General features: G+C 34.5%; 2 protein-coding genes across 8 annotated transcripts; one reads left to right on the top strand and one right to left on the bottom strand.

Moving 5' to 3' along the window:
- The first annotated feature begins 313 nt into the window (after positions 1 to 313).
- On the top strand, positions 314 to 2,663 carry LOC123228114 (protein trichome birefringence-like 8). Its single transcript, XM_044653344.1, has 4 exons — positions 314 to 759; positions 1,407 to 1,796; positions 1,878 to 2,036; positions 2,212 to 2,663. The coding sequence occupies exons 1-4, from the start codon at positions 359 to 361 to the stop codon at positions 2,537 to 2,539; spliced, it is 1,278 nt and encodes a 425-aa protein (XP_044509279.1). The 5' UTR covers positions 314 to 358; the 3' UTR covers positions 2,540 to 2,663.
- LOC123228112 lies at positions 2,106 to 22,224 on the bottom strand. 7 transcript variants are annotated; one of them, XR_006504614.1, is made up of 19 exons: positions 21,940 to 22,223; positions 20,662 to 21,151; positions 19,364 to 19,455; positions 12,866 to 13,030; positions 12,370 to 12,763; positions 11,560 to 11,678; positions 11,390 to 11,462; positions 11,088 to 11,308; positions 10,952 to 10,996; positions 10,312 to 10,384; positions 9,031 to 9,222; positions 8,324 to 8,424; positions 8,138 to 8,219; positions 7,225 to 7,374; positions 6,535 to 6,660; positions 3,579 to 3,749; positions 2,838 to 2,897; positions 2,546 to 2,740; positions 2,106 to 2,468 (listed from the first exon to the last, which is right to left on the bottom strand). XR_006504614.1 is itself a non-coding variant. In XM_044653342.1 (18 exons), exons 1-18 carry the CDS (start codon positions 21,981 to 21,983, stop codon positions 2,627 to 2,629), a joined length of 2,712 nt encoding a protein of 903 aa, XP_044509277.1. In that variant the 5' UTR covers positions 21,984 to 22,223; the 3' UTR covers positions 2,498 to 2,626. The 7 variants fall into 7 exon arrangements, 2 of the variants coding, with proteins under 2 accessions (XP_044509277.1, XP_044509278.1); XR_006504613.1 differs by having other exon boundaries at positions 2,563 to 2,740; XR_006504615.1 differs by having other exon boundaries at positions 2,563 to 2,740; positions 9,049 to 9,222.
- Between the last annotated feature and the right edge of the window lie 1,495 nt (positions 22,225 to 23,719).

Genomic DNA, 23,719 nt, shown 5'->3' with positions numbered 1-23,719 from the left:
TTTTTATCACTCAAACTATCCCTTAAGGGTAATATAATTGATTTCATCCACCTAGAGCTTGTGGTCTAAAGTAAAGGCATATTAGAATCAGTGGTTCTATCGTAATGTTTTAAATTACAGGACCGCGAGGTAATACTCCCAAACTTGAGGGGTGCGAACAATTGTCTAATATGGAAGTTAAAAACATGCCATGCACGTAGTCTCTTAAAACGTTTAATTAATTAATCATGATTTAGATTTGCTGATTAATTTACCAAAAATTTAAAGTCAATCTCTATATTTAGAAGGCAAATCCTTAGCCATTAATCTTCTCCATCAACTCCTCTCTTTCATTCTCATTCATATTCATCCTTTTCTTATGGATCTTCCTCCCTCTAACTCGAATGAGTCCATATTTGAGAGGAACTTCCACTCTTTTTCCTTCATACTTAAGTCGAAATTTAAACATACTCTAGCCCTTTTTTTACTCTTAAGTTCGTCGGCTGTTATTTTAATTATATTAGGCTCTTTTGAAATCGAGCCGGAGACTGTTTTTCGTTTTAGTTTGTGGCCTCAAATTTTACCAAACAATAAAAAACCATTGGCAGGAGTTTGTGATTACTCATATGGGAGATGGGTTCGTGATGACTATTACCGTCTTCAATCGTACAACGAAAACTGCCCATTTCTGGATCCCGGTTTTAGATGCCGTCAGAATGGCCGGGAAGATGGAGAATACCTTAAATGGCGATGGCAACCACACGGCTGTGATCTTCCAAGGTATCTGATGCATGGTTATGGTATGCATGCACACCTCTATTTCAATCCTCATGTTTCAAGTTTTTGTCATGGGTTGGATAGAGATATAATAGAAAAATAATAGATATAAATGTACCATACCTAATGGTTTAAGGCTAGGGAGGGTGGGGATAAGTTTGAAAAAAGACAAACCGAAGATATATTTATCTCTGTTTTCATCTCATATAGAGATTTTAACCATCTTATTTATATCTTTATTAAAAAATCCCTCTTAGATTCAGAGAGGGATAGGTTGAAGACCCAATTTCGTAAATTGAATTATTATCTCTATTTGGTGTATTCATAGAGAGGTATGCCAGTTGATCAATATTGTCAACTCTGCCCTACAGTGGAGGGCAGGCTAATGAATTCATGAGTTGTCGGCTGGGTGCTGAGATATCTCTGTTACCGTGCTTATTTATGGCCAAATAAACAATTCTTTATATCATTACTCTGGTCTAGACACCAATTAGACAACTATTCCTTGTGATTTAAGTTTGTTGACTTGGGAGCCGCGTGCCAAAGTTTTAACCATAAAATAACCACATCTGCCTATAAACTTAACCAGCTTTACTTTCTCTCTTTTGTTAATCTCTTGTCATTGAACTAATTGTTCCTGCAAATCCCAGATTCAATGCAGGTGATCTTTTGGAACGGATCCGGAATGGTCGGATAGTGTTTGCCGGTGATTCAATTGGGAGAAACCAGTGGCAGTCCTTCGTGTGCATGCTTGCTCAAGCGGTTCCTAACAAGTCCACAATATATGAGGAAAATGGAAAACCCATAACTAAACACAAGGGCTTTCTCTCTATGCGTTTTTATGAATACAACATGACAGTTGAATATTACAGAGTACCTTTCCTCGTTGTCATCGGTCGCCCACCACAGAACTCGTCACAGGAAGTTCTAAGGACAATTAGAGTTGACGAGTTACATTGGTTTTCCAAAAAATGGATCGGAGCAGATATCCTAATATTCAACGATGGACATTGGTGGAATGAAGATAAAACTTCAAAGATGTATGAACTATAATTTCCCTCACATAAATTTTCTAGCTCTTAACTGTCTTACAGGAAATTAAAGAGGTGTTGTGTCCTTAGGGGCATCTATTTTCAGGAAGGAGGGAAGATAAATATGACCATGGATGTGATGGAAGCATTTCGAAGGTCTCTGCAAACCCTAAAGTCTTGGTTAATAAAGAACCTAGATCAAGAAAGAAGTCACACTTTCTTTAGAAGCTACTCTCCAGTACATTACAGGCAAGCATTAAACTTCTGTACATTTTAGTTAGCATTACTGAACATAAAAGTAAATTGCTCTAAGTAGACTTTAGGATAAAAATATGTTTTTACCTCTTTTTGAGTATTCAATCTAAGAGGGTACATGAATGTCTGCAAGAACAGCCAGAATTAGCTTTACATATGACCTTTGCAGGAATGGAGCATGGAATAAAGGAGGTTTTTGTGATAGAGACAGAAAACCAGAAACAATCACCACAAGACTTGGAGTTGAGCCCCTCAACAACCGTTTCATTTCAAACGTAATCAAGCAGATGAAAAACAAAAACAGGAAGGTTCAGTTATTAAACATTACATATCTGACAGAGTTCAGGAGTGACGGACACCCCTCATCCCATCGTGAGCCAGGCACCCCTGCTGGTGCTCCCCAAGACTGCAGCCATTGGTGCCTACCTGGAGTGCCAGACACATGGAATGAGCTTCTCTATGCTTACCTATTATCCATGGAATTCAGAAGAAAGTGATTTTACCTGGGCAAAAATATTACCTCACTTTGAGATCTGGATTCAAATTTTTTAGGGATGTATTTTAACAAATTGTGCCAGTGCTACTCAGATTAGTTCACCCACATTTTCATCAGGGTCCACTTCACTGGTTTCCATTTCCTTAACTTTCTCAAGCTGCCTCAAGAGATCTAGCCTTTCTGGTCCATAGGTGGAAGGTATCTGTTATGAACAACACAATTGGCTTTGTGATTTGTGCTGATTTGAAGTCTGAAGATCTATTTCAACAAAAATAAATGCTACAGCGAAAAACACATACCAAAGCTGGCACATATCTCTGAATAGCAGCCAACATGGCTGCATGACCAACTGCAGTAACCTGTGGCACAAAACCTATCCTTCAGATTGTCATCATCACAATGATCAAAGGTGAAGCGACTGTATAAATAAATATTTCCCTTAATCAAAGAGACTTAAATATCTATGCATAGATAGCACACCATTCTTTCCTACTATTTTCACTGCTTTTTTGTTAGCAAGAAACTAATGTGCCCAGCAATTCAGCAACCTATAACAGGGCCTGTTACTGCAATGGACCTAAAATTAATGTACCAAAAGGCCAGGATGTGGTACACAGCGTTAAGATAAGCTACTCCAAATGTGTAAAATCATCAAGAACCTACAGACCCACTAGAATGAAACTTGTCTATATGTTCCTTTCAGGTGTTCAAAATTCTGTTGACACTTCAACTTCCAAAATTTTAAGATCAAAATTCTGTTAGACACTTCAACTTCCAAAATTTTAAGACCAAAATTCTGTTAGATACTTCAACTTCCTAAATTTAAGACTTAAGCACCTCATCTAAGAACCCCAGGAGGTACGTAATAGAACAGTGTTACCACCGATACTCAAATTAATGTATCAAAGACGGTTATTGATTCAATATGAACAGAAAAGTAAATAAACTCATGTAATCATGATACAGCAACTAAAGAGAATTTGAGGAAGATGAATGACTATAAGCAGAAGATCAATAATGAGAAAAGGAATTTAACTTACAGGCAGAAGCATTAAAAGACCAATAGGTACTACAGATGCTAAGTCAGTGAGAGTTCGCCGGAGAGCTTTCTTTTCTTTGTCTGTTAATTCATCTCCAACCAGTGCCCTCCTAAGCAACCCCATGGCAGCAGCAACATCAATAGCCAGAAGCTGAGTTCCTTGCCAGACATCCTGCTCATTAATTCACGACATAACACCTCTTAGAATAAGCAATAAAGGTAAAGAACCAGAAAACTCTAAATTCAGATATCAACTTAAAGAATAATTATCAGCAAACATCAGAGAAAGTGCCCTTTTAGGGGTTCTGCAAATTTATTTTAGCAAAGATATGAGTGGAAACCCTAATCAAGGGATTTGGTTGTTACTTTGTTTCTTATGTTGTAACAATAGCCGTTGCCGACGATGTCATTCCAGGGTCATTGGTTCAAATTCATATCACAATCAGCAGTGGTATAAATTCAGCCCTAGAAGTTGTGTTCATAATATAAAAAAAGAGGCAGTTTTTCTCTAATTCATCTCTTCAATTTATCTATTTCTGTCTCAACAATCTATTTATTTCTGTTTCAATATGGTATCAATGCTCTAGGAAACTGTTTTCCTTTTCTCAGTGTGCCGTCATTGCCATTGATTGTTTCTCACTGCTATGGCTGTCATGGCTGTAGCTGTAGCTGATCCCGGTTGCTCTGTGGTGGCCTTCATTGTCATGACACATCGTCACTGTCTGTCACTACCCAACTTGTCATCAGTGTCTGTTGCCACCTGACTTCCTGTCGCTGTCTGTCACCATTTGGCACGTCGTGGTGATTGCTGGACCCTTATGACACCTGATCATATGGTTCGCATTGTGGGGGATCATGAAGAGACACACTGTGCTTTTGTCAGAATTTCTAGAAGAAGAAAATCTAGACATGTCAATTTCTTTTGTGAAGAGGAAAACCCAACCAATGTGTATTTTTTCCAGGAGAAGACTCAACCACCAAGCCTAACCGATGTGTCATTTTTCAGAAGCACAGTTTCTGTGCTAAACGACTTGTCAGTTTTTCAAGACCAGTTTCAGCTAAAAAGTTTCTTCTTGTCGGTTATTTGTTGGCTTCTTTTCAGAGGGCAGGAAGGGAATTATAAATTCATATAAACTTCCAATGTCTAAGGCTATTGAATCACTTACTACTGCACATTTTTGGGAAGTGCAACTATGACAATCTAATGGAAACCTGCACCAAATTCAATTAGTGTACCGATTGAGGGGGAAGATTATATGAAATGACCACAACTTGTTTACACTATCCTGAAAGACAGAGGCAAGCTAAGTCATCTTCTGAAAATTGGACCAAAAGGGGAGATCCGTTCTTTAATGCTTGGGATGAGGAAGCCTCAATGATTATGGTTTGGCTGCGGAATTCAATGACACCAGAGATCAATGATACATGTATGTTCTTATCCAGCACAAAAGCTATATAGGAGATTGTTAGGATTGAGACACCTGTCCTCAATCCATAGGCTAGTTTTATTATAAATAGAGTGTGTAGGTTTTAAAAGGGAGGGGAAGGAAAAATGTATTAGGCTTTGATAATTTGAATAGTCAATCTTGGTTGATTGTGGGAGGCCTCCAGTGCCTCAAATGGTAAGAAAATTAGAGGTCCCAAATTCTTCTTTATAATCAAAAGAAAATTAGAGGTCCCACTTAGCTAATTCAGGGAGGTCTCCGACACCTTGAATGACCGAAAATGGGAGGTCCCGGACTCTTTGAACTATCCAGAATTGGAAGTCCCAAACTCCTCGAATTGTTCGTTTTATCCTTGTAATCTTTTGATTAATGAGATAGTTTTATTCTATTGTATATTTTGTGTTTTTATTCTATGTTTTTGTTGAATAAGAATTGGTTCCTACCAGAGACCGTTCAACATACATGTTTTTGAAAGCTCTTGAAACAATCCAAGTGAACAAAACAAAAATCAAGACTGGGGAGCAAAGCAAGAAACAAGATAGCCACAAAATATGCTTATACGCTAAAACCCCTATGTTAAGAACTCAAAATAGTAACAAAGTCTCCTAAAGATGTAGTAATCCTAAAAAAACTTATTGAAAAGGATCGCGTTTATGATTTTTTTGCAGGCCTCAATATTTGAATTCGACCAAATGAGTTCAAAATCTTGCCAAGGAATTCCCATCTTTATGAAATTTTCTCCATAGTTCATACAAAGGAGAGTAGAAAATGAATCATTCTCCAACCCCAATCATTACAAGTCTCAACTATGAATTCCAAAAACAATAGTCAAGAACAAGAATTGTCATTGACACTTTGACAATATGAAGACAAACTGTCTTGAAGCCACCAATAGGGACATCTTATGGTGCATCACTTCACCTATTGCAAAAATGTCAGACACACTCGTGACCTTCACGGATAATCTCTTACCAAAGCATGGGGGAACAAAGGCCTACAACTGAAAAAACAAAGGCAAATGCACTTAACTACAACTCAACATGTGGAAGCAAAATCTTCAGAGCAAAGAGGATTCACCCCCAAATGAGATTGAGAAGTTAAGAGCTCTTTTGGGATCACCGAACAACCATCAGGTTATGTTCATTGGCGCATTCAGGTCAGCTTCGTATTTCCATTAGATTAAATCTTGGATGGAATTTTTGCAAACTCATGGATTGTAAATTCAAGAGCAACTAATCACATGACTCACCTATCACAAAGATTCAACACATAACCTTGCCCAAGTAACAAGAACATTAAGGGATGTTCAAATTAGTCTCTCACTCACACTTAAAATATGCTCCATATCCCAAAATTGTCTATCAACCTTACCTTTATACAAAAACTTACTAAGATTCAAATTGCAAAGTGATTTTTTACCCCATTTATTATGTATTTTAGTACTAGAATTTGGAAAAGACAATTAGACATGCCAAAGATATTGACTGCTGGAAATTTGTTAGATATTCATACCGTGCTAGCTTCTTTTAGTTTGTCAATTGATCTTTCAATGATACTTTTGTTCTTCTGAACCTGGACCACTTGAGTGTCTCTAGCTGCATCACTGTGGTTAGCACCATCATTCAGAACCTTTATATCCTGCAAAAGATAAAATTATAATTAGCCAATTGGAATGTGTTGCCGACATTATAAAAATATCAAGTTAAAAGTACCAAAAAATCCTCTCCCCTTGCCACTGAGAGATTTTTTCAAATAAAGCATCAGTAAGCTAGAATAATATACCTTTTTGGTAATAGAAATCCCAAGACAAAATCAAGAGGGCATTACCTAGGTGTCAAGACAACATTGAATTCACTAGAAAGCATCAACAATTTGGTATAGATATCTCAAAGTTTATGTCCCTACACATATAGGAATATTCAATCCCAATAGAAGAGACACAACAAGGGATGCACATATTCCATTTTGGCCAAATTCTCTTTAAAGTTCACAAAAGGACTACAATTAAAGGAAATGCATATAAAAATAACATAATATTACAAATTGAAAGGAGAAATATGAATATAACACATTGTAAATTTACACAGGATAAGCTTCTTGCCTTTTTTCATATAGTATGGTATTCAAACTGACATCTCTAACAATAAAACTAAAACCAAAACAATGTATGAAAAAACTTGGTTCTCAAATTATTGGATATACCTCCTCATTTTGTGACTGATCAGCACTTCTTTGAACTCTTTTCTCAAGTTCAATAAGCTCATGTCTTAGAAGTTCAAAGCGGCGAATTTCATTGGACTCTGAGTTTGCAACGCCTACGTTTGAAGTTGTCAGCCCAATATATTTATTTCCCTGCACAGACCAATTTTAACAAAGCTCACCAACTATTAACAGGAATATTATATTTGAATTTCCACATTCTTAAACTAAATAAAGTTAAACAAAGTCTGGTCTAAAGCATCAATGTTTATTATCCCATGAACTGAAGAAAAATTTATGTAGCCAATAAAACCTCATAAAAGCACGTCAAGGCAATACACAGATAATACTAAGCTTCATTAAATATGTTTTATTTGCTTAACTAATAAAACTAAATTTGGAATGAGCTTTTGTCAAATTCAACTGAGGTTATTAGTAACTCCACAATGGAAAATTTCGGCTCAATAACTACTAATCAGGAAAGAGGATCTAATAATATCTAAACTTTAAGGATCATAGGTTATATGGAAACAAATATGTATTCCATTTTCTGTTTATAAAGCAGAACTGAACAGTAGGCAAGTAACTTCCAAAGGCTGAAAGAAAAATGTTAAGATATACATCGATTTTGCTTCTGATAATTGAGTAAATAGTTAATACTGAGAATTCGATGGACCATTAAAATACATGAAAGCTACATCAATATTCTAAGGAAGTTTCATTTATTATTTGATTAAACATTGAAAACTCCAGAGAAAGGAATTTTTATGTTGTGGCTTTACATACTACCAATATTTTAACTAATCCAGTTGGCAACAGACTTCTGAAAATAATTAAGGAAGTATACAATATGATACTGAAATAATAATTGCAAAGACAACAACGCTAAATGACTTATTAAGGAGACTGAGCATACATATTCATCGACAACGGATAATTCAGGCTCAGGCTTCCTGGTGGGAAGGCACATAAAGAAGCTCAACAATCCACGAGATTTACTGAAAAGAAAAAAGTAGAAGAACTAGCAGTTCAGTGTGATATAATCAAACAATGCCCTCGACAGGAAGGTTTAAGCATGTTGGCAACCACAGAAACTTCATACCTCTTGGCCCAATCTTGCATTATGTTAGTGCTTCTCTTTTTGCCCTTCAAGTATATTTTCTGTTCACTACTGGAAGACTGGGAATCACTGTCATCATCTCCCTGGAAGATCAGTGTATCAATGGCAATAAGAAATATATTCAAATTTCAAAAAGATACTGAATATACATAAATGAGCCCCATGGATGGAACATCAGTGTAACACTTTTTTTAACTAAGTATTAAAATATTGAATATAAGGAAAATTTATTCCTCCCCCCCCCCCCCCCCCCCCCCCCCCCCCAAAAAAAAAAAAAAAACCAGCAAAGAGCTTCCTATTTCACTGACTTCTTCGGAACAGGGGAGTACTAGAGTGCTGAATTACTACTTGATGTTAAAATGATTAATCAGCAAGGATTTATTAGGATCACACTTTGAAGAAGTGTAGCAAAAGTAATATGAGCAACCAGACTATTAATAGGAACAGAAGTTTCCAAAGAGGATGCATTGAACTTAGATGGTTCCTGGTCTACAGGTATGTGATTAACATACTTATTCATTGAAAACATATTACTGATAGTAATAAACATAAAAGACAAATCATGGGTATTATTTTGAAGTACAACCAATATTTATTTTTAAGAAAAAAAGAATGTCTCAACTGAAAAATAAAGCAAATAAAGAATGTTTTTGGGTGCATGATTGTAAATAAAAGAAAGTGTTTAATGCCTGCTTAAGAGAAGCTACTTTTGCTCTGAAAGAAGCCTCTAGGAACTCAGTCTCCTTCTTAAGTTTTCTTATTTTCTCAAGATCAGAACAGGCAGCTTTCAGTTGCTCTTTTCCAGAACTAGAACTTGCCAAATGCAGTTCTTGAAGCAATTTTTCAAGTCTTATCAGAGCTTCTTCAACACTCTCCAATGCCTAACATTGAATGTAAATGACACTGCATAATCAGAATAAAGGCGGCATAGCAGGACTAGCATATAGGAAGCTAAACCCACATATACAGGTTAAACACCAATATTGAAAGGCCACCCATACAGAGCATATTGCAGTAGGCAAATTTTGAGACATGTTAAATCTTGAAACAGATGAAGTCAGCCTTTATAGTCATGCTTCCAAATATAGGTAAAATGATACAACTGAGAGGAGTTAAATTACCGGTACTTAATTTTAATATCAAATTCATTAATCATGCAGTGTACTTTCTGATCAGAACCTTACAGTTTCTGAGTAATTACAGAAGATTTTGTTTACTGATGGAAATTAATCAATACCAAGTCACAAAACCCAGTGAACACCATAGTTTATTTATTTTTTAAGCATTTAAAAAAATAGCATCATATGGTCTCAAATATCAGCCCACTGAAAAATGCTAAATGAGCATTTTTCAACATGAGTATAAATGCTAAAGCAATGATGCTTAGCTTGTGAAGGATTCTATTGCTTACATGTATATCCCTAAGTCCAACACAGAAGCCAACAATTAACTTCTACCCATTTAGAACAGGTAGTGTCTTTCCAGTTGTTTTTTCGTAATCATACTCTTATCCAAGTAAAAAGACAGTTACATTATTATCTACTACTAGAAGTGCTTATGAATTACTATTATTCCTAACATGAAATCTTCAAAATCTCAAAAGATTAATTTATTGAAGCGATTTAAAAACCTAAAAGCAAACCAAGTTCAAACCACAATTTCAACTACTTAGCAAAGTTGGCCTTTCAATGTGATGGAAAAATCTTCCACAAATAGTTCACCAGCCAAAGAAACACAATATCTCACTAAATTACTATGCTAACTTCACAACTTGTTAAATTTTGTTTAAAGAATTATTTGAAAGATTAGGTTATAATGCATAGTTGATGACTAATTGATCAGCTTGAATGCTAGTATTTTGAAATCCCTTGGCAAAAATCTAGCAGGAAGAGGCATAACAAAGTAATTGACATAATACTATTAGATATGCTAGATTTGTAAATGAATATATTTTAATGGAAAAGATCAACCTTATCAAAAGAATCTGAATCTTTCTCAGCTGGTGAATGAGTTCCAGATTCAGTGCTCTCTGTCATCTCACTTCTGCAAGACATTTTCTGTGTAAGGATTATCTGAAAACACTAACAATTTAAAAATTATAATGTTCCTATAATTGTGACAAATATTTAACACGAGAAAAATGGGGTTACAAAATTTTCTATACTACAGAGTTCAAATAAATCAACAATAACAATATAAAATCTTGAATTAAAAAAAGAAGAAGAAGAAGAAGAAGAAACAAATCACTGCAATACGAAAATGGTTCATGAAACTCCGATAGCAGTTTATCAACTAAAAAATACTGCCTCTGAGAATCTTATTCCAACTTTAATAGAATCTTCCTAGGACTCTCCTCAAACTCTCAGAATATTGCTTTTTTCATACTGGTTGAATTCAAACCTCCTCAAACTAGTAAAGCATTCTGACAGCTCTTCAAGAATCTTGCAAGTTGTAAATATTGATGTGTAACCAATATTTCATTGACCAGTTTATACATTCAGACAATATATTACTGATTCCATATCATATCCCTGTAAGAATTGTGAATCTATGTGCATATGAGAGAAAGAGGAAAAGAGAGAATTATATAAAAAAAAAAAATCAGCTCACTTTGACATGCCAAATTCTTTCATGCAGTCTGTCAACTTGTTATGCCTAGACATTAAAGATGGAAGATTGTTAAAATTACTTTATTTATATTAGATCCTGCATCATTCTATAAATAGAGAACAATAAGCTATATTACCCCCTGGACAAGAATTTTGCTGCCTTAACATTTGAAGGGTTCTCCAGCCAATTACTGTATTTAATAAAGCTCTGAATCCAATGAGAGCACACATCTAATACTTGGGGGATAGCTTCAGCATTAGGGGGACCTTCTCGTTTGCTTTTGTGGCCATGGGACTGTCTTGGGGTGCCAATGTTACCATTATAGAAAGGAAGCCAATCCAGCACTTCACAAACTACCTGTCAATTGAAAGGCATGATGGGTTACAAAAATTCAACATGAAGCACGTTTATGTGTTGGGAATAACCATACATGCTGACCTCCACATACAATTGATAAGAACTTATTGTTGAGAGTTGAGGATAGTATAACACACTGCCTCCAATAAGGTACCTACATCAAGGAACCAGAAACTGAGTACAAACACAGAAACCATAAAACGCAAAAATAGACCTGAAAGAAAAGAAACTTGTGATATACCAAAAGTTACCTAATGAAGCCTTCAAGGGGATCGTCTATGACATCAAATCCATTTACAGATAGAAAGGACTGTGTACTTCTGCCTAAGGCAATAAAGAATCCAAATATTGCCAAATCTCTCTCCAAAACCTGCAGTAAATCATTGTATACTTTGGATAACAGGTTTTAAATGTTGATAGTGCATCCATGCAGAACAGTACAGGAATTTAGCATAGTCACCAGTCATCTGTCATGTTAAGCATTTCATTTAAAAGTGATTTTTTATTTTAATTTTTCCAAGTGATGTAAAATGATTTCAATAACATACTTATGTAGGAGAAACATACTGTTGACTTTTACACTTTTACAACATTTCTAGATTCTCTTTTCCCAGTCAGGCCACCGAAATAGATAAACTTACAGAAATAAATGGTGGAGAAAAAGTAATAGGTGGAGAACATCCAATGAGTGTATGCTTCAGTTCAAGCTTTCTGGATATATATGCACATTTCATGAGAATTTGAATGAAATCAAAATGTATAAAGGAAAATAGAAGATGAATGGGATCTCAACACTTCCTAATCTAACTCCTTTTCTTCCCTTTTCTTCTTCCTAACATATCCTAACCGTTATTCCTACAAGATAACCAACAGCATATATTGGTGATTATTTTGACTATCAATAAAATCTTCTCATCATAACATATTATTGCTCCTACACGCTTGCATTTTCCTAGGGGAAAATTGGTATCAAACATATCTTGTTCATATTTTTCATTCAATATACCACCATTTGAAGGGTTGACAAAACCACGGATTCTCTCTTAAAGGTGATCACTCACCTCAATGCTTTCGGATGTCGTTAGTCTTGACCATATTTTTTCTCTATCTATGGCTCGCTGAAGCTGCTTCTGTACAAGATCAACCCAAAAAATAACCTCTTTGGAACCCTGATCATTCTTCACTCTACATGCCGAAGCCTGAGGACCAAAATGGACAAGAAATTCTCTGCGGAGACCAATTTCTTTTACAGAATCATAAGCTTTGTGTATGGGAATAATATCAACCAGCATGTCCATGAATCTACCAGTTACATCAGGAATCATGGAGAAGAACTGAGAACAAGAAACTTTGGCTGGACCAAGTTTTGTGATTGCAGCAATGCAGGTCAATGCAAGCATGAGGAGTGAAATGTCGCTAGCATTTCCAGAGCCCAAGGACATACCTTTCGCAGTCCTGAATTCAAATTTAAAAGTAAAACTATTACCACAGGAAACTTTTCAGTCATCAATTAATTTATAAACTTCAACAAGAAAAAACACAGAAGTAGAAACATACACAGCAGTAGCAGCAGCAAAACGCTGGTCCTCTTCAAAATAATTCACAAAGGATGTCACAACCACTGGAATTTGCTCAGACCAAAACCATTCATAAGCTTCAGGTTGCTTGGCTGATAGTTTCTCCCTAATTATGCTCTCTAGAGGAGCAGATTGTCGCAATAAGCTGCAACAGTGCGATGGTCAAATCAAATTCACTAAATTGAAGGACAAATTGGATCTCTCACTACAGATAATCTATAAATGGCATCAAATGGGAACACATATTAACCAACATTACAATTAGATTTTACTTAAATTACAAAAGGGACAAACACAACCAGTAACTGCAGAAGATCTTTGATAGTCTCACTGATTAGCAAAGTGCAAGTTTTTAGCCAGGGTTTAGGATAATTAGAAAGTGAATAGTGATGCCTGTTTCAAAATTCTGAAACTTTTTAACTGAGCTTCCAAAAAACTGAGCCATGAAAGACAAAGAATTAATGCCAATAATGATTTAAAATATAAATAAGCATCAGTACCCAAATAAAGTGTAGACTTTCATCGTTATTTAGTAATAATCAGCTATAGGATACTTCCTTAAAATATATTTGTTTCTTTCTAGGTAAGATTCTAGTAGCTTTTTATACTTGATCACAATGTACCGTATTTCCTCTTTTGAATTGATGTAGACATCTTTGAAAATCAGGGATCTGTGTTCCTTTTCTAGAGCTACCATCAGCCTATTTATTCTTCTTGTTCTGAACCCTTATAACAAATGAAGTGAATTATCTTCCTTCTCAATCAACATGGTATCAAAGCTTTCAAATTAAGCTTTGAAATTCAGGACAATCAAAGTCCGATATGGTAGGCGGGAAAGAAAGTTCAACATTGAAGGTCACCTCCACTCCAGTGGTCGTTGTTGGCACCGATAGCAACTTGCCAAAAGGGATTTGTTAGGATCCTAAGTGTAAGATATGAGACTTAAATCTCAAATTGAAAAGTATGAGATTTATATAGTCTTGAACTCTCCAATCTCAATAACTAGCTTTTGAGATGTGATTCTCCCAAGATCCATATCAAGATCATTCTCCAAATAATTTGCCACAAGCTCCACAAATAGAACTTCATCCAATGGTCTTAATCGATCAGGATGCTCATTTGTGGAAAAGGCAAAAAGGACTATCTCATTGGAGCAGCCACTGCCAAAAATCAAAATTATGCAAATCCCAACCCATTTAGCAAGGAATAGTTAGAAGCATTACAAAAGATGTTGCAATAGTCACTGCAAGTCTCATCTCCCTCTCCTACTCCATTTGCCACTAATACCTTAACACAAAGGTAATTTCATAATTGCTTTTAGTGACCCAAAAAAATAATAAAAACTCATAGATTGTGGACTCAAAGGCTTCAGATAACATGATTAGGGATGCTTCTATATTTCATTAATATTATCCAGGTCATGAAATTTTTTTGTTTGGATTGTTGATGGTTCTCTCCAAGGTGGTTGGTTCAGGTTTTGTTATAATTTTTAAAGATCTTATTCTTGAATCAAACCTCTTAGTCCCTAGCCTAGATTTTAATTAGCTGTCCATTAGTAAGCTCATTGAGGCAAGAAAATGTGCTGCCAAATTTTTAACTAATCCATGTGCTTTTAGGAATTGGTTTGGGGAAGACAATTGACAATGTTGAAAGGTGCGTAGGACTCTACCTCTTTAGAGTAAATAATTCTCTTAGGAGATAACCTTAACAAACAATTATGGGGAAAAGGTTTTTTTTCTACTCTAAATAAAATGAGGATGTTATGGGACATACTAATTCTTGTATCTAAAGAAAAATCTTCCATCATTGTTTGGCAAAAATTCAAACTCATTTCGGTGTGAAACCTGTTAATTTTCCAAGTATACTAGTAACTCCTATCTAATCCGACTATATAAATCTTCTCATCCTTTTTCCATTATACATAGTGATATTTAGGGGCCACCTAGAATAAAAAATATAACACAAACTAGATGGTTTGGGTCCTTTGTAGATTATCACTCTAGAATCTGAAGGATTTCCCTCACGAAAGAAAAATCAAAAGTGAGCCAAATCTATAAAAAATTCAATTAACATTATTCATATGTAATTCCAAACCAATATCCAAATACCAATAACAGATACTGCAAGAGATTACTTTGATTCTACTATTGGGGAATTTTCGCAAAAAGAGGGAATAATAATTTGACAGGAATGGGACACTTGTACTCAATCCATAGGATAGTTTATCATAAATAAGGTCTTTAGGTTTCAAAAGAGAGAAGAGAAAAATATATATTAGGGTTTAGTAATTTGAATAGTCAATTTTGGCTAATTCAAAGAGGTCTATGACACCTCGAATTGACCCAGACTCCTCAAACTATTAGGAATAAGAGGTCCCGGACTCTTTGAATTATCCAGATTATCTTTGTAACCCTCTAATTAATAAAATAGTTTTTATTTTACTATATTTTTTGTGTTTTATTTTCTGTTTTTGTTGAATAAAGGTTGAGTTTCTATTAAATGGTATCAGAGCAGTAGATCTGACATGGCAGACAGACCGACAATCGAAAAAATGAAAAGTTACTAGAATCGACATTGGAAAGGTGGCCATAAAAAAGAAAACAAAAGAAGAAGAAAAGAGAGCGACAAAAAAAAAAATCAAAATCTGAACGAGATCAACGACGCGGTGACGGATTTGTGATAAAACTCCGGCCGACTATGGACAAAACTCCACCAAAAGTGGAAGAAGCAAAAAAAATAAGTTGACAACGCATGCCAGAAAAGTGTCCGAAAACAAAAACAAAAGAAGAAGAGAAGAAGATAGAATGGAAACAATGGAGAGCTAGCTGAAACGAGAAGACGAAGCCGAGAAGAAAGTAGATGAAAGAAAAAGAGAGAGAAGAAAAGCAGGTGGCGTTTATTATGGAAAAAGCTGTAGAAAGTTGGATGATTAGGAAAAGAAACTAAAAATTAAATAGAAAAGTAGGGAACAATTGGCAGGCATGGGAAACTGAAATGAAGGGAAAAAAATCTACATATATATAGAAGGGGGTACCTAAAAAAAATCAAAAAAAAAAAAATGAAGAGAAAAGAAAAATTACCCACCTTGAGGACAAGACAATTTTAAAAGGAAGAAAAATGTTATGATTGGGACACTTGTCCTCAATCTACAGGATAGTTTAAAGTAGTTTTATTATAAATAAGGCCTTCAGGTTTCAAAAGAAGGAGACGAAAAAAATATATTAGGGTTTTGTAATTTGAACAGTCAATTTTGGTTGATTCAGAGAGGTCTCTAGCACCTTAAATTGCTAAAAAATGAGAGGCCCCAAACTTTTCAAATTGTCTAGAATGAGAGGTTTCGAACTTCTCGAATTGTTCGGTTTATCTTTGTAACTTTCTTATTAATAAAATATTTTTTAGTTATTATGTTTTTGTGCTTTACTTTTTTGTTTTAGATGAATAAAGGGTTGGGTTCCTATCATAATTCACCAAAGCTTATGTGTTGATTATCCTTAACAAAATACGATAGTTGAAAAGAAAAACAGACACCTACTTAAAATGAAAAAGGCTCTCACACCAATGTTACAAAATTCTTCTAGTGAGAAGTTGTTAAAAATCTTGGGGCCTTTTTACGAGTGTGGAAAAACATTTTCATTAATCATGGGTTATAACATGTTTTGGTTCCCAATTGTTAAAATGATTTAAGTCAACATCTTTATTAATTATGAGATTTAACATGTTTTAGTTCTAATTGTTAAGATGACTTAAGTCACTCTAACTTGGATACCTACTACATCATATACTCTTTTATTTTTTTTCTTCCCAATGTGGGACGTACATATTCCAACAGTTCTTATAGCAACTTACCTAATCAACATAATGTCTTCTAATGTCTTAAACTTCCAAATACCAAGTGAAGTCTTCCTTAATCCTATACGAACACTCAACTCATCTCCATTATTGCACTCAAAGCATTTGGTTGTTTCATCTTTGTTCAGATATCCCAACAACAATGAAATAAGCTTGATCCCAAGGCCATCAAGTGCACCTTCCTAGATATAACCAAACTAGAAAGGCTATAAATGCTACTCTCTTGTCACAAAAAAATCTAAAATTCAATGAATGTAATATTCATTGAAAATAAATCTTACTACCAAAAAACTGATATTAAGGAGGGAGAATCTCAATATTGAATATTAATTTTGGGATACAACAAATTGGTTGTCTGGACTCCAAACACATATTAAGCCTCAAACAAATCTAGAACATCAAATGATACCCCAACCTATTTTCTCTTCTCTAAATCTTTTCCCCAACAATATCAAACCAAACAACGTTTCATTTATGATTTGTTTTAGATTGTAAACAATAATGAGTTCATTGTCTATACAAAAAGAAATAGGAAAACTCAAGATGATAAAGAGCATCATTCACAATGCAAAATTGCTCAAAAACCAAACCTAAACTAAACTACAACATAAACACTTTTAGTTAACAAAGATTCTAATCTTAATGAGTTATATGATCTTGATTTGCTAATAGCCTTGTAGAGATGAATTCACTTATGCACAAATCATCCCATTTATAACTTTATCTCCAATAAGTATCTATCTCTAAGATTTTAAGCATTTGCTTCAAGCCTTACTGATGTCTAGAGTCCTAATAATGTCCATGACGTTTTGTAGAAACTTGAGTGGAGGAAAGCCAATGAAAAAGAAATTTGTGCCCTTGAAAAGAATAGGACATGGAAATTGATTGATCTACAAAAGGAAAAATCGAGTGCAAATGGATTTTCTCTATCAAGTACAAAGATAATGGAGACATTGACATATTCAAAAATAAACTAATAGCTAAAGGATTTACTCAATCCTACATAATCGACTATTAGGAAACTTGCCCTACTTGTTATATTAAACACCATTCGTGTCCTTCTGTAATTGGCAATCGACCAAAACTAGCAACTATTCTAATTGGATACCAAGAACGTTTTCCTTATTGGTGATTTGGAAGGAGTGTACATGGAGATTTCTTTGGGTTTGGAAGGCAAAATGAAAATCAACAAGGTCTGCTAATTGAGGAAATTCCTATATGGTCTTAAACAGTCCCCTAACACCTAGTCTAATCGGTTTACCAAGGTGGTTAAAAAATTTGGCTACTCCCAATGTCAAGCCAATCACACTTTGTTTGTGAAACACTTAATCGAAGGCAAAGTTTCCATCATCATGATGTATGCAAACAACATCATTCTAACTAATAAGTAAATTTAAGAGATAAATTGCTCATGAGTTAGAGATCAAGGATTTGGAAAATCTTAAATGCTTCCTTAGGATTAGAAAAATGGGATTTGTAGTTTCTTAATGGATGTATATGCTTGATTTACCAAAGAAGTATAAATAATTAGTTGTAAACCTACAAACATGCCTATTAACATCAATCACAAATAACCCAATTGAGAGCACATCGAGGAAGTCTATCATATTCTCAACTACCTTAAAATGACTCCAAGAAATGGCCTTTATTTTGGGAGGACATAGAACAAAGGCATTAAGGTTTATCCAAGTGCAAATTTGGACGGCTCAATCAATGACTAAAGAACAACCTCAAGTTAGTACATTTATGTACGGGGAATTTGGTTATTTGGCGAATTAAGAAACAATCAGTTATGTTAGAAGCAATGCAAAAGCAAAATTTAGAGTTATGACACACAAAATTTGAGAAGAAATGTGCCTAAAAAGGGTCACTGACAAACTAAAAATTCTAGTAGAAAATCTAGGAAGACGTCTAGTATTCAAGCCACAATAAGTATTGCCAAAGTTTTGGCCTATCATGATAGAACAAAACATATGAAGATATGTAGACACTTCATAAAAAAAAATTTAGGAAGAAATATTCTCATTGGTCTTACATACATACTACCCTTCAAAAAATGGGCATCTTTACCAAAGCCTTACCTAGGACTAACTTTGAAGACCTAATATCCAAGCTAGGAATAATCAAAATCTACAACCTAGTTTGAGAGGAAGTGTGGAATTTCATCATTATTAAGTAATAATCAACTATAGGATACTTCCTAAAATTAGTCTATTCATTTCCTTCCAACTAGGATTCTAGTAGCCTTGCTTTGCCCAAATACAATCTACTATAATATCTTTCCAATTTGATGAAAATTTCTTCTCCTAAATTCAGGGATTTGTTTTTAATTCCTAGGGTTGTGATCAGCATATTTTCTCCTTGTTTTAAACCATCATAACATACAAAGTGAATTATCTTCCTTCTCAATCAACATAAAGAAACAAGTGTCATATCCTTGTATCATCAAAAGGAGAGAGCCTGCCATGTGTTGGTATGCAATAGTTCTAGTTAGGAGAGTTTTTTATAAATGATTTTAAAAAAAAATTTAAGGTTTGGACAGATAAAAGACTCAACTTGACAAAAGGCTAATATGTTAAAATGCCAGTGAGAAACAAAGACTGGTGATCTCAAGTACAATTGATTCAACCTTCTTTGGACAAAAACATATATATCCCTGTCTCTATCTTCACCTCGGGATGAGACATCACTTGCAGCTTGTAATAAGGAATATACAGAAGCCTGAAAATTTATGAAACTCTATGTTAAATGATGTTTGCAATTAAATATAGAATGAATGGATAAGTTAAAACGTTAGCTTGTTAATTAGCACAAAGAGTTCGCCATTCCCGCCAATAGAAAGAGAGAAAAGGGGGGGGGGGGGGGGGGGGGGGGGGGGGTGGTGTGGTGGGCAGGGGGAAGCAAAATAGGTAAATAAATAACAGTGTTTAAGTCCCATTGCAGTCCACCTAATTGAACATAAAAATTTAGGAATGAGAAATTTCAAAACAGTTTGAAAACATGTTATGAAATAGGCTAGCCAAAGAAAAGCAATGATCGTGATGCTTATTATGATTATAATTTTTTTTTTTTTGGGTGGGTGGGTTGGGGGGAAATGTTGGATTGTAACTAAAAGTACTCTAGCAAACACTATGAAATCTTAAAAATAGGTTTTAGTAGCAAAAGTGCCTACATTTCACTAACTGGTAATGGATAAACTTTTAATGGGTTACTTAGTCAAACTGAAAATTAAATATAACCAAACAATAAACACACTTTGGTTTCACAAATCTTAGGAGAATGTTAGCCTAATTAAACTAAGCAAACTACTGATGATGGGATCATAAACCATATTATACAAAACAATATTGAACCAAGAACATAATTGGAATAAGAGATAAAAGCAAAATGGTTGTTTCTTCCTCTAGTTAATACAATTAAATCATACAATAAAAAGTGGTCTCCAATGCCAAAATAAAGACACAAAATCATCAAAAAGCAATAGTAATAGATTAAACAACTAAAAGAAGAAATATGAATTATAGATTCTTACAGTTTAGAACACGTCAATGGCATTATAGAACAGATATGAGAAAGTTGAGGTAAGATTTTGACATCGATAAACAAGAACATGGAAATCATAGGAATGCATCTTCTCATAAGACGTACACATCAATAAATATGACCAAATGTCAAAGCTTTTTTTCTTTTAGAAAAAAGCTACTAGAGAATTTACAAAGTGATGTCAGACACTCAAATTTTCAATTACAACATATTGATTTCTTAAGACAAACATATAAGAAGATGGGTTGCATTGAGGAGGTGAAATGCAAACATTTAGGTCCACAATCAATATGTATTATATAGTAACTATATGACACTATGCATGCATGGCTATGAAGCACTAATGTATACCAAACAATAAGTTTCAAAATTTTGTAGAAAAACCTGATAAGAGAGTGTTTTTATCCATGCATTCCGATCTACACCCATCCAAGTTGATAGCCAAGCCATGTTTGATTGTGAGCCTTGTTCTTTAATGGCAAGCTCGAAAACTCTAGCTGCGTCGTGTAAAGATTGAACAAGTCCATCACAGCAATCTTTGCCTTGGAGTGATTGATTTAGTTTAACCTTGATTTCCTCAACATTGGTATCGGTACTTGCTTGAGGACTTCCATTGACAGTTACACCATCATCTGCAGATGCAAGGGGCAAGAAATGTCCCACTCTTCTTGATTTACAGAGGTTCGCAAAATTTTTACTACAACCCACCAAGTGGTGATTAAGACTGTAATTTCCTTTATCAAACATAGCAAGTCTCAGAAAGTTCTTCTTCCTTGCATTGCCACAATTACTAACTAGGTACTCCAACCCAGCCCCTTTTCTAAAGGAAATGCATGTGCTAATTGAATTTCGTGAAAGACATGGATTTGATGAACTGCATATACAAAATTCAAGCTATGATTACAGGTTGTCTCAATCCTCAGATTTAAGCAAATATTGCTAGTCTTGTAAAAAGTTTGCATAGAGCATCTTATTTATTTCTTTCTTTATTCTTCCATATATTAGATATCCCTAGTCCATTTTATAACAAGACAAGCAATTAGTCAAATGATATATCCATAACATCCCTACACCATGACCTTATTTTCACACCTTTTTCTTTCTATTATAACCAAAACAACATGCTTATGATAAACGAAGAAGCAATCTGTAACACTGAATTGAATCGCAAAGTTTACTATTAAAATAGCAGCCAGTGTAATAAACATACTCCTGTTTGGTTAGTGAGAAAGTCACGGAAATGAGATAGCAAAGTAACTAGCAGCTGTTAATTAACATTTTTTCAAACATATTTTCTGCATTACAATTAAAAACATAGAAAATGTGTTCAGTATTGTAACCAACAAAATATCATATAGAAAACACTAAATTCACTTATGTTCCCAATCTTTTTGAAAAGAAGAAAAGAAAAAAAATAGAGAAACCAACTAAACTATTCCTTTACTTCACCAAATTATTAGTAGCAGTCAATTCTTATTAGCTCTAACGCCATTTCGAATCACGCACAGAAACGATTCATTTCAATTTAAAATCAAAAACTGCCCTTCGAAAGCAATTATAAAACGATATTTAACAAGATTAATTATTAATTAGCAAAAACATCAGCAACAACACTGAATAATTCAAAAACAAAGACTAAAAGTACTTAGGAAGTAAGTATACCTGGAACTAGAGACGAAGGAATGATAATGTAACTTAACTGCCATGTAACAGAAAGAAAATCAGTAGAACAGAAGCTGTTTGGTTAGCGGGAAAATGGAAAGGAAAGTTAAGTGAGAGAATAAGGTGACGTAGCAGAAAGCGTTTTATCCGAATACAAATGACCACTGAGCAGATATGCCTTTCCCTCGGGGACAAAGGAGCTGTCGAAGTTTTGTGCGATACGTGGTGTGACTGGTGTCAAGTGTTTGGTTCTATTTAGCCAAGAAAAGTGTTGTAGTTGCCAGAGTCACATAGGCGACTTTTGTAGGCCACATAATCGTTCCACCATGGGAATATTATGTGCTGGCATTTGGAAATAACACGTGTGGGCCTGGGCTAATCACAATCCACGGCCCAACTTCGAATTTTGATTTAATAGCTAGTGAATTTAAAGAAAATTTATATTAATAATATCATTTTAATATATCAAATTTTGAGGTGAGTTTCCTTCTATAAACGTTATAAAAAAGACCCATTTCCCACCCAACTTTGATGAAATGATAATTTTTCATCCATAACTTTGAAAAATCTAATTACTCACTTATCATTCACTTCTGTAAAAGAAAAGCGATACATAAAATAATAAGAAAGTCATATTACATAAACATTTATGATAAATCCCACACGAACTAGACACATATCATTGATGAAGTTGATGACTTCCATTGCCATGATCATTTATCACCATCTCATGCTCACCAATCCCTTTCTATTACATTCAACCTTCTCTCCCTGTTGCTAAGGGTGAGAACATGATTTAAAATACATGAAAACATTTCCTTTTTTATTTCTTAACCAACTTTTGCCACCTTCTTTGCTTTTGTTTTCTATTTTTCTCTTTAATTTATGGAGATAGAAAGAGAATTTTGCTTTTGTTTTCTCTTTATTTTATTTTTCTAGTGCCAAGGATGATGATGATAGTTTTGCTAAGAAAAATATAAAAAAAATTTGGGCGATATATTTTTATTAAAAATTTAAGAGTAAATTATATTTTTCCACCTCTAATTGACATAAACAACATTTTATATCCCAAATCAAACAAGATTATTGAAAAGAAAAAAAGAAGCAAAATAACCATTTTATTAACACTATTTCATTTATTTAAAAGAAACTTTAAATTTACAAAAATTAAGAATAAACCCTTTAAATATCTAAATTACATAAAGTCTCACTTATCATTCTTTTCTTTCACCTTTAACTTCTTCATCACTTTTCGGTTTCAAATCGAGAATAATAACAAGTGATAATAGTAAGGCCAAACAACTATTTCCCACCCAAGGTATGTTGCAATCTCAAGTTTTCACACTTTAACTATGGAAATACCAAACACCCACCCATGAGCAGTTAAAATTAACGGTGGTAAAGGTAAAATCGTTATTTTCTCTATAATATTAAAAATAAACTAAAATATAATCTCTTTTGCCCCCCTAAACTTTAAAAACTAAAATTTTTCCTCAACCTAAGTTTTAAAAAATGGCAGTTTCACCCTAAGGTTTCATTTTGAAATCTCTGGCTCAATTGTCGACAGTCTCTCCCTCCCGAAACATCCTCTCCTTTTGGCGATCTCTTTCCTCCCATTTGGATGTCCGATCGACGTCGGAGAAGTCATGGAAGACGAAGAATGAAGTTCTTCATCTTCCCAGTCGTCATCGTTTGGGAAGACGATCGTCTTCCCAGACAATGTCTCTCTGCGCCGGATGGGTTGGGGTGGAGTTGAGGGGGGCTGTCGGTGGAAGATAAA

The sequence above is a fragment of the Mangifera indica genome, chromosome 10, assembly GCF_011075055.1.
Source record: "Mangifera indica cultivar Alphonso chromosome 10, CATAS_Mindica_2.1, whole genome shotgun sequence".
Classification (NCBI taxonomy): Eukaryota; Viridiplantae; Streptophyta; class Magnoliopsida; order Sapindales; family Anacardiaceae; genus Mangifera; species Mangifera indica.
This window is presented reverse-complemented; position numbering and strand designations above follow the sequence as displayed.

What these genes read in the sequence shown, in the direction of transcription:
- LOC123228114 (XM_044653344.1), top strand. Translation starts at nt 359, where the DNA reads ATGGATCTTCCTCCCTCTAACTCGAATGAGTCCATATTTGAGAGGAAC. An exon ending in CACGGCTGTGATCTTCCAAG is followed by an intron (nt 760 to 1,406) that starts GTATCTGATGCA and finishes TGCAAATCCCAG; the next exon opens with ATTCAATGCAGGTGATCTTT. An exon ending in TACTCTCCAGTACATTACAG is followed by an intron (nt 2,037 to 2,211) that starts GCAAGCATTAAA and finishes TGACCTTTGCAG; the next exon opens with GAATGGAGCATGGAATAAAG.
- LOC123228112 (XM_044653342.1), bottom strand. Translation starts at nt 21,983, where the DNA reads ATGGCAGTTAAGTTACATTATCATTCCTTCGTCTCTAGTTCCAG. An exon ending in CGACATCCGAAAGCATTGAG is followed by an intron (nt 11,679 to 12,369) that starts GTGAGTGATCAC and finishes GATTTACTGCAG; the next exon opens with GTTTTGGAGAGAGATTTGGC. An exon ending in TATCCGTTGTCGATGAATAT is followed by an intron (nt 7,375 to 8,137) that starts GTATGCTCAGTC and finishes TGGTCTGTGCAG; the next exon opens with GGAAATAAATATATTGGGCT.